This window comes from Ammospiza caudacuta, chromosome 30, assembly GCF_027887145.1.
Source record: "Ammospiza caudacuta isolate bAmmCau1 chromosome 30, bAmmCau1.pri, whole genome shotgun sequence".
NCBI lineage: Eukaryota > Metazoa > Chordata > Aves > Passeriformes > Passerellidae > Ammospiza > Ammospiza caudacuta.
Window position 1 is genome coordinate 2,539,806 of NC_080622.1, and position 10,920 is coordinate 2,550,725.

Consider the following 10,920-nt stretch of genomic DNA (forward strand, 5'->3'; position numbering starts at 1 on the left):
CTTGGCACTTTTTTCCACTTTTTTCCTGCACGTTTCCAGGGCTTTTCCAGCTGAGGTGGGCATGGGGTGAAGCACAGCCACCATCCAACCTGGGACAGCCCCCAGAGCTGCAGGCAGAGCCAAGGTTTTGTAGCAGAGCCAGCCCAGGGATCAGGCTGCCTCTGGAGGGGCAGTGGGTGGGTAAAAAGGGGCACCCCTATGGTGTGGCTGCTTCTGCACCCCATTTGTGCATCCCTGTGCAGGCAGCAGGATCCAACCTGTTCTAATCCTGAATTTCAAGCTCTCCCCTCGGGCCTCCCAGCCCTCCTCACCCTCCATTGCCTGTGGGTGCTTCCCTGCAGCCCCACTGCTCTTGCCTCAAGGAGAGACCTGGCAGAAAGAGAAAAGGCTCCAACAGCAGCTTTATTTGGGGATTTTGCCTCAATTTCTGTTTCATTGACAATTCATGCCCCAAGGGGGAACCATGGCCTGGATCCTACTGGCACAGCCAAGTGAGATGCAGACACTGGGGGCAGCTGTGGAGAGAAAGATCCCCCAAAACCCCACAGACAGGGGCCACATTCCCAGTACTGATCAATGGGGCTGGCCTTCCCACCTTCACCCCTTTGACTGACACCTGCCAATCACCCTGACAGCAGCACGGGGCTCAGCAGGGTCTGTCCCAGTACCCTGGGGGTGGCTGCTGTCCCCCAGGCAGGGGGCAATGCCACTGTCACCCTGCTCAGCAGGCACCCCATGCAGTGGTGGCATGTCCCCAGGCACAGTGGCCAAACGCTGGAGCAGGGCAGGGCCAGCTATGCCAGGGGGACCTCGAGGAGTTCCCCAGTGCTGACCCTGGCTGCCCCACAGGGTTCTGTGCAGAGGGACCATGTGCACATCATCCCTGCCCTCACCCCAAATCCCTGCTGTCCCCTCCTAGGGGCTCCCCATCCCATGCTCCCATCTCTTTCCATGGGGGAGTCACAGCTTTTCCCTTGGCTGGGGTCACACAGAAACACAGAGGCACCCCCACAGCCCTCCCTGGATGGCCCCAGAGACACTCCCAGCTCTCAGGGATGAAGGGACAGGGCTGGGCACCACAGGACACATCACTGCTGGCCTCAGCAGGCAGGAGAAGGAGGCACCCAGTGTCCCCTCCACACCCAGGGTGTCACCAAACAGGGACTCAGCACGTTCAGACTTGCTCAGTGCCACCCAGTGAGTGTGCCTGCAGGGCTGAAGGGAGCAGGGACACAGGGGATGGCATGGGGAGAGGGGGGACACCCTCCTGCTTTGCCTCCCCCGTTTTTGTCGGTGCTACACAAACACGGGCAGAGCAGCACAAGAGCAGGGGGATGATGCACAAACAGCAGGCAGAGCTCACTGCCCTGCCCAGAGCTGCAGGCTGGGGATGCCACCATGGGCTGGGGGGCACGGTGGGGGCAGCCCAGGGGCTCAGATGTTCTGGCAGCATGGTGCCTGCCTGGCCTCCTGCTGCGTGGGCAGCACCTGGATGGGCTCGATGGAGGTGGAGGGGCCAAACTCGGACTCTGACTGTCCTGTGATCTGCCTCTGCGACACGATGTGGTAGATCTCTGCCAGAGAGAGAGGGAAAGGGAAAATGTTCTTTAAATAAGTATTTCAGTGGGGGATCTGCTCCCTCCTGTCACAGACATCTTTTATGGAAAATACTTTCCTTAAGATTTTTCCTCCTGAGAAGCTGGGAGGCCTCAGGAACAAAACGTAAACAATGATTATCTGCTGCTGTGGAATGCAACAGGTGGATCTGTGATTGGCCCATGTTAATTGTTTCTAATTAATGGCCAATCACAGTGAGCTGGCTCAGACAGAGCGTCCGAGCCACAAGTCTTTGTTATAACCTTCTTATTCTATTCTTAGCTGGCCTTCTAATGAAATCCTTTCTTCTATTCTTTTAGTATAGTTTTAATATAATATATATCATAAAATAATAAATCAGCCTCCTGAAACATGGAGTCAGATCCTCATCTCTTCCCTCATCCTCAGATCCCCCTGTGAACACCATCACACCCTCCACAAACACACAGCTGCCCACCTCTCCCCAAGAAGGGCAGCAGGATTCCAAGCCAGACCCCACCCAGGCTCCCAGGGGTTGTCCTGAGAGGCCACAACGTCCAAAACCATCTCCACACTCCTGTCCCTGCCTTTCCTGGCTGCCCCTTACCCGAGAGGATGTTGTGGAAAGCTGTCTCCACGTTGGTGGAATCCAGAGCCGACGTCTCAAGGAAGGACAGCCCATGCTTCTCTGCAAGAACAGCGTGAGCTCAGGTGGGTGCCAGGATCTCCAGCCAGGTGGGAATGGAGCAGGGAAAGACCAAACTATGCCAGGGGGGCCTTGAGGGGGTCCCCAGTGCTGACCCTGGCTACCACACAGGGAGATGTGCAGAAGGACCATGTGCACATCATCCCTGCCCTCACCCCCAAATCACTGGTGTCCCCTGTCCCCTCCTTGGGACTTCTCAAAGGCCAGAGCCCCCCCAGCCCCTGCTCCCATCTCTTTCCATGGAAGAGCCACAGCTTTACCCTTTGCTGGGGGGGGGGTCACAAGGAGGGGCTGCACAGGATGGGGGAAGATGTAGGGGGATAGAATATAAGTAAATAAAGGTAGTATAGAAAGTAATCTGGCCCCCTAAAGAGTTGCAGCTGGGTTAATTATTAAAGATTAGGAGCAGGCCTGATTTTAAGAAGAGTGTTATAAAAGAGGGGATAGGTTGGTTGAGGGAAACTGGACTCAGCTGGCTGCTGTGAGGACAAGGAAGAGTCACTAGAGGAGCTGCCCACAAGAAACATGAAGGAGGTGCGAAACTCTGGCAATATGGAACCCTTGCAGTGTAATGACAACAGGAAGATACCTGCAAAGCTCCTGGCCTCGTCGGTGGGCACAGCCCTCAGGTGCCTCAGGTCACTCTTGTTGCCCACCAGCATGATGACAATGTTGGCATCGGCGTGGTCCTGCAGCTCCTTGAGCCAGCGCTCGGCGTTCTCGTACGTCAGGTACTTGGCAATGTCATAGACCAGCAGGGCCCCCACTGCCCCTCGGTAGTACCTGGGGGTCACACACATCTCTTATCAAAAATCCTTTCCTTAGGATTGTTCCTCTTGAGAAGCTGAGAGGTGTGGCTGGCAGGGGGCTATTTACAAATCACAAATGATATATGGGCTGCTGTGGAACGTGCCTTGAGCTGTTTTATTTTCCAGCATCACTCTCATTGCATGGTTATGGCAATGGGAAGATGCCAGCAGCTCACATCTTAGGCAGTAGACAAAGAACTTCATGTTACAACTTACTTTATAAGCTTCTCGACCAATCACACAAAGCAAAAGCATATTGAGTTAATACACAGGCCATTGTTCTATTTGTCCTTGCTTTTCAACAGTTTAAATAATTTTTCTGCTGACCTATCTCATGGCTGCTGCTTGGCTCTAACCACAGTTCTGCTGTCTCTGAGGCCTGCCTTTTGCAGCTTTCCCAAAACCCTCTAATTTTGTGGATTCCCACAAGAGGCTTCAAGAGCAAAATGCAAACAATGGTTATCTGCTGCTGTGGAATGCAACAGGTGCATCTGGGATTGGTCTCATGTGGTTGTTTCTAATTAATGGCCAATCACAGCCAGCTGGCTCGGACTCTCTGTCTGAGACACAAGCTTTTGTTATCATTGTTTCTTTTTCTATTCTTAGCTAGCTTCTGATGAATTCTTCTAATCTTTTAGTATAGTTTTAGTATAATATATATTATAAAATAAGAAATCAAGCCTTCTGAAACATGGAGTCAGATGCTCATCTCTTCCCTCATCGTGGGACCCCTGTGAACAGGGTCACACCTGGGGACAGGGGGGCACAGGGAGGGGACAGGGTCACAGCAGGGCCCCAGACAAGGGCTCCAAGCTGGAAGAAGGAGACTCACGCGGAGGTGATGGCACGGTAACGCTCCTGCCCGGCCGTGTCCCAGATCTGAGCCTTCACTGTCTTGTTGTCCACCTAGGTCACAGATATGTTTTATTAAAAATCCTTTCCTTAGGATTTTTTTCTCCTGAGAAGCTGAGAGGCCTCAGGAACAAAATGCAAACAAAGATTATCTGCTGCTGTTAGCCTTTTAAGCTAAAGAAAGATCGTTTCCCCCGTTTAATGATATGCCTCAACTAAACCCCAGCCCCATGCACATTTCATGACTCACTTTCTCTTTAATTATCCAACCCAAACTTCTGTCATTCTGTATCAATAAACTCCCCTCTAGCAAACCACCCATCACTCCAAGCACTGCCCCCTGAACCTGACCATGCAACAGGTGCATCTGTGATTGGTCTCATGTGGTTGTTTCTAATAAATGGCCAATCACAGTCCAGCTTCTTGCACTGTCTCAGTCAGACACAAACCTTTGTTATTTCTTCTTCTTCTATTCTTAGCTAGCCTTCTGATGAAATCCTTTCTTCTATTCTTTTAGTATAGTTTTAATATATTAAATATAACATTAAATATAATATAATATATTATATTATAGTTATATATATAACTATATAAAAATATATATAGTTATATATAAGTATATATATAAATATATACTTATATATATAAATATGTATAAAATACATATTTAAATATATATAAAAATATACTTATATATATTTAAATAGAAATATACTAGAAATAAATACATATATTTATCTCTAATATTTATAATGTGATATTTATATTAGAAATATACATATTGTATAAATATGATGTATAATATAATGTATAAAATATTTATATACTATATAAATATTATCTATTATATAATATTTATATGTTTATATATTTATATATTTATATAAATATAATATCGTTATATTTATATAGAATATTGATATGCTTATATTTATAGTGTGGGTATATTATACATTATATATATATATATATATACATAAATCAATACATGTCAGTAAATTTACATATCAATAAATCAATATATATAATAAATCAAGCCTTCTGAAACATGGAGTCAACATTCTCATCTCTTCCCTCATCGCAGGACACCTGCAAACACAAACACCACCACACACCTGGATGCTCCTGGTGGCAAACTCCACCCCGATGGTGCTCTTGCTCTCCAGGTTGAACTCGTTGCGGGTGAAGCGGGACAGCAGGTTGCTCTTGCCCACCCCTGAGTCCCCGATGAGCACAACTGGGTGGGCACAAACACAGGGTCAGCTCTGCCAGGCAAGGGGAACCCACATCCCACAGCCTGGCAGGGATGGGACTCCCCCATCTATCCCCACATCTCCATCTCATGCAGGAGGAGCTGCCTCCATCCCTCCCAGCAGCGTCGCTGCTGCCTGTAAATCCCCTTGAGAAAATCCCTGACAGCACTGGGAAGTTACCAGAAGTGGAGGGGTTGGATGCAACCCCCCTAAAACAAAACCCAACCCGAAAAATAAAACAAATTCTATCATAAATTCCTCTCTCCGAGATCTACGGCCTGAAAAACCATTGTTATAAAATTTAACTAAAGGAATGCCGAACTGTCCCCTCCTTTCCCCCTTCCCTCCCCCTGGGGGATGGGAAAGCACTGATGATCTGCACTGATGTACCCAAAATGGGCAGAAAAGCAGGGCCAGGAGTGTGCAGGGAGAGCCAGGCAGAGCTGGGGCTCCTCTTGCCAACCCTGAGTGCCCTCCAGCCCTGAGGGCACTCTGGAGGACTTTTAGACATGGTTGGAAAGGGAGCATCCTCCTCCTCCTCCTCTGCTGCAGCCCATGAGCTGGGAAGTCCCTGGGTGTGGGTTAAATGCACTTTGTGCCTGTCCCAGATCAGGCTTGGTTCCTGTAAAACCTGGTGAAACAGGCTCTGGAGGAGCTTTATCACACACCTCCCCAGTCTAGTTTGTTGAGTTTATGACTCAACAGGTTTTGGTTTTAATTTTTAAGTTATTTTTTAATTCCTTCACTGCCTATCCTGCTCATTGCCCAGGTGCACTCAGACACTTCACCCACCTGTGGGACACATCTCCCCAGTTCCAACTCAATTCCCAGTTCATGGGACAGGAGGGCACTCCCAAATCCCTCCATCTTCTCTTCTGAACCCCCATTCCAAAAACCCCAAAATTCTACATTTTCACCCTGTGACAAACTAACTATCATTCTTCATAAACTCTCATGACTTGTAAATCCTCATATAAAGTTGGTGATTTTCTCCATGGGTTAAAATCAAAGGTGCAGGGGTCTTGGGCTTCAAGGTCCAAGGTCTCTGAGCCCCCAGCAAGGGGCTGGAGCCCTCCAGGGAACCCAGAGGAGTTTCCGGGGTTCTGACCATCGTGGTCTCTGGAGTCCTTAAAAGAACAGGAGAACTCAGTTTTCAATGCCAGGGCAGCTCATCCCTTCCAAAGCAGGGGCAAAGTCAAAGGGAAATGCAACGTTCAGGGGCTTGGATTAGTGCTCCCAGGGTGCAGGACAATCGGGAATGGCTTCCCACTGCCAGAGGGCAGGGTTGGGTGGGATATTGGGAGGGAATTCTTGGCTGTGAGGGTGGTGAGGCCCTGGCACAGAGAAGCTGTGCCTGCCTCATCCCTGGAAATGTCCAAGGCCAGGCTGGACAGGGCTTGGAGCAACCTGGGACAGTGAACTAAGGGGTGGGACAAGAGGAGCTTTACAGTCCCACCCACCCCAAGCACTCTGTGATGCAGTGGAGGAGCTGCCCTTGGCTCCTTCACTGGCTGTCCTGAGCTCTTCCAGCTTCCCCCAGTGAGCCCACAGAGCTGCTGGGTTTCCTGGCACCAGCCTGAGGGCTTTGTCAGCTGCACTGGTGTAGGAGGCTTTGCACCGTGCAGGGGAGCCACATCTACGAGCTGGAGCTGAGGGAAGGAGTTATCCAGGCCATGGAGCTGCTGCCTCCCCAGCCCAGCTGCCACAGCACCCATCCTGGCAGTGCCACCATGCCCCAGGGCAGGCTCCAGAGGGCTTTGGGCACGCCAGGGGTGCAGGGTGGGTGCTGCAGCCTGTGGGGGTGATGAGCCCCCTGTCCCTGAGCGTGAATGGCTCCAGGAGCTGCAGCAGCACCCCCTAGGCCAGGCACGAAAGCATTTGGCACTTTCTGTCCTCACTGCAGGGATGGAAACAGCCTGGAGCTCCTCACAGGGCCCCAGGGAAGGGTGTGAGGAGCAGCCATGGCCAGAGCTGCTCCTCAGCCACCCTGAGCCCCTCCAGCAGCACAGGAGGGGACACTGCACAGCTGGGATGTGCATTATGCTTTGCTGATGCTCCCACCTCAGTGGAACTGGGGATGATGCTGCTTCCAGCTGTGAGAATCTCTCTTTTCTCATGGGGGAGAGCTGCTGCACCCTGGGAGCACTAATCCAAGCCCCTGAACGTTGCATTTCCCTTTGACTTTGCCCCTGCTTTGGAAGGGATGAGCTGCCCTGGCACTGAAAACTGAGTTCTCCTGTTCTTTTAAGGACTCCAGAGACCACGATGGTCAGAACCCAGGAAACTCCTCTGGGTTCCCTGGAGGGCTCCAGCCCCTTGCTGGGGGCTCAGAGACCTTGGCACAAAGCCACAGACCCCTGCACCTTTGATTTTAACCCATGGAGAAAATTACCAACTTTATGTGAAGATTTACAAGCCACAAGAGTTTAAGCATAATGACATTTTGTCACAGGGTGAAAAAGTAAAACTTTGGGGTTTTTAGAGTGGGGCTTCAGAAGCCAAGATGGAGGGGTTTGGGTGTGCCTTGTCCTTCTTCTTTCTTCGTCTTGGCCTCCATCTTCTGCTGTGATGGTGGCACTTTTGGATTGGTTTAAGGTAGAAACTCACTATCTAGCATAAGTGATAGGTATCGGGAAGTTACTGTGAATAATGTACACACAGTTTTTAGTATAAAAAGATAACACTGCCTCAAGGTGGTCTATGTGCCATGAACTGACCTGCTGGACAGACCATAGCAGGTCAGAAAAAGAATGTTAGAAATAACAGAGAATAAACAACATTGAAAACCAGAACAGAAGAATCCTGACTCCTTCTTCGATCTCGGGGCTGGGAAAAAAGAGACTTTCCAACACCTCGGGGTCATCTCAACCACATAAACCCTGAGATCCTGGCATCCCTGGGCGGGCAGCTGGGCTTGGCTCGGGATGATGAGCTCAGACCACTGAACACCAGACTCAATCCCAGCCTGGGAAGAGGCACACCATCGGAGAAAAAATTCCTGAGCGGACAACCTGATCTCTGCTGAGAGACAAGTCGCTTCAAGCTCAACCCAGAAAGGAGGAAACCCCAAAGCACCTGGCACCTCCTCACCTGTGAGCTGCTGGCCAGGACAACCTCCAGATTGACCCAGCTTTTGGTTGGACAGGTCAAAATTGAGAACATGGGGGTAGCAGATTCCCAGGATGCACGCTGATGATGCAGAAACCGTAAGTCAGAACAGGGGGGTTTTGCCCCGTTTCACGGACACGGCTGTCACAGACACATTTTATGAAAAATCCTTTCCTTAGGGTTTTTCCTCCTGAGAAGCTGGGAGGCCTCAGGAACAAAATGTAAACAATGGTTATCTGCTGCTGTGGAATGCAACAGGTGCATATGTGATTGGTCTCATGTGGTTGTTTCTAATTAATGGCCAATCACAGCCCAGATGGCTCGGACAGAGAGTCTGAGCCATGAGCTTTTGTTATTCATTCTTTCTTTTTCTATTCTTAGCCAGCCTTCTGATGAAATCCTTTCTTCTATTCTTTTAGTATAGTTTTAATGTAATATATATCACAAAATAATCAATCAAGCCTTCTGAAACACGGAGTCAGATCCTCGTCTCTTCCCTCATCCTAAGACCTGGTCACACACAGCAGAGGTATCAGTGGGATGGGACACCCTGAGAGCCAGGAGGGGATGAAGAGCCTGTGGTGAGCTGCTCCCAGGGAAAGAACAACAGGGGATGGACAGACATACAAGGACCATGAGCTGAAGGCCCCTCAGAGCCACGCAGCTGGCACAGCACCGGGTAGGAAATGCAGAACAAAGCAGCTGGAGGAGCTCCTGTCTGGGCACCCCACTGCAGGCACCACTCAGCATCAGAGTTTCCCCCATCTCAGGTGCCAGAGTGACTCCAGGCAGGAGGATTTTCCTGGGCAGCAGCCAGGGGAGGTGTGCACGGAGCCAGGGGCTACCAGAGCGTGGCTGGCTGGAATTACGTCCTGTGCTGGCTGGAATTACTCAGGGCCTTGCAGGCAGGCCTGAGTGGGTAGGTTGACTCACAGGTGAGCTCACAGCCTGGATTTTACAGCTCAGGAGGCAGCTGTGGCATTGCCAGGATGTCCCTTTGCTTCCCCAGCACTGCTTTGGCCACAGCAGAGCGCATGGCAGGCACAGCGATGGGGGTACTGGGCAGAAATGCCAATGTCATGTCTCCAAGAGCCTGTCCCTGTCCCCCACCCTTCCTGGGCACAGCAGAGAGGTCAGAGCATGACCAGCACCAGGAAGGGTCCCTGGATGCTGGGGAGCAGCAGGGCTTTCTCTCCTGGGGGAGATCACTCAGCTCTCAGCTGGGCTCCCTTTACCCAGCGCCACAGAGCAGAGCACCCATGGGTGCTCAGGGCCTGACACAGCACCCACAGAGTCCCATGGAGCAGCCCTCCCCAGCACCCTGCCATGGTCACAGCCACAGCCACCCTGCCATCCTACCCTGGTCACAGCCACCCTGCCCTGGTCACAGCCACCCTGTCCTGGCCACAGCCACCCTGCCCTGGCCACAGCCACCCTGCCCTGGCCACCCTTCCACAGCCACCCTGCTGTGGTCACAGCCACCCTCCAGGGCACTGCACACTCGGGCTGGGGCTGCAGCCCCCTCCTCAGGAGCCAAGAGCAGCTGTGATGAGCATCGGGACCACAAACCACAGGAGCAGCTCTAGCAAACCCTCTGACCACCTCAGCCTCAGCAGCACCCACCCTCCTGCACAGCACAGTGAGACACCACAGCAAGCCCCCCACTCCTGTCCTGCGAACTGGGAATTGAGTGTTCTATCCCAGTACAACCCCCCTCCCCATCCCCTGCACTGGGAGCTGAGTGTTCTATCCCAGTACAGTCCCCCTCCTATCCCCTGGACTGAGAGCTGAGTGTTCTATCCCAGTACAAGCCCACCCCGTAAACTGGGAGCTGAGTGCTCTATCCCAGTACAAGCCCCAGCTCCCCATCCCATGAACTGGGGGCTCAGTGTTCCATCCCAGTCCAAGCCCCCCATCCCATGAACTGGGGGCTGAGCGTTCCATCCCAGTCCAAGCCCCAGTTCCCCATCCCCTGCACTGGGAGCTGAGTGTTCTATCCCAGTACAGTCCCCCTCCTATCCCCTGGACTGAGAGCTGAGTGTTCTATCCCAGTACAAGCCCCAATTCCCCATCCCATAAACTGGGGGCTCAGTGTTCTATCCCAGTCCCAGCCCCAGCTCCCGCCCCACACCAGGGGTGCCCGCAACGGGCTCAGAGCTGGCACGGGCACGGCGGGCACGGGCAACAGACCCACCTTTGAAGAGATAATCGTACTCATCGTCCTTGCCCCGCATCTCTCCCAGCTCCGCAGCCCCGCTCCCACTGGGCCAACTGGGATTTCCGGCCCTTCCCAGCCCGGCCAGGGGCTGTCCCCAGGCACCCATTGGTGGCCACAGCCTTTCCTGCTCCGCGCCCATTGGCGGCCAGGGCTGCCCGTCACACTCAGGTGTGCTCACCTGGGCCAGGTGAGGGGGCAGGGACACGGCAGCGCCTGTGTGCGCTCCTGATGGGGACAGCGCGCCCCGCACAGAGCCCGGGCGTGACACGGAGCGGGGCTGGTGCAAAGAGAAATCCAGTGAAAACACGAGAATCCAGCAGGAATTATCCCCATTCCGAGGGGTTTCAGATAGCCGGCAGAGGCTGCGTCATTGTCTGCACTGATAAAGATCAAACAGGG

At 52.2% G+C, this 10,920-nt stretch overlaps 1 protein-coding gene across 1 annotated transcript; it reads right to left on the reverse strand.

Annotated features, from left to right (window-relative positions):
• Nucleotides 1-331: 331 nt before the first annotated feature.
• On the reverse strand, nt 332-10,540 carry LOC131569418 (ras-related protein Rab-11A-like). Its single transcript, XM_058821621.1, has 6 exons — nt 10,498-10,540; nt 5,058-5,179; nt 3,923-3,996; nt 2,871-3,064; nt 2,183-2,263; nt 332-1,574 (listed from the first exon to the last, which is right to left on the reverse strand). Exons 1-6 carry the CDS (start codon nt 10,535-10,537, stop codon nt 1,435-1,437), a joined length of 651 nt encoding a protein of 216 aa, XP_058677604.1. The 5' UTR covers nt 10,538-10,540; the 3' UTR covers nt 332-1,434.
• Between the last annotated feature and the right edge of the window lie 380 nt (nt 10,541-10,920).

What these genes read in the sequence shown, in the direction of transcription:
- LOC131569418 (XM_058821621.1), bottom strand. Translation starts at nt 10,537, where the DNA reads ATGCGGGGCAAGGACGATGAGTACGATTATCTCTTCAAAG. An exon ending in CGAGGCCAGGAGCTTTGCAG is followed by an intron (nt 2,264 to 2,870) that starts GTATCTTCCTGT and finishes CTGTTCTTGCAG; the next exon opens with AGAAGCATGGGCTGTCCTTC. An exon ending in TTTCCACAACATCCTCTCGG is followed by an intron (nt 1,575 to 2,182) that starts GTAAGGGGCAGC and finishes TCTCTCTGGCAG; the next exon opens with AGATCTACCACATCGTGTCG.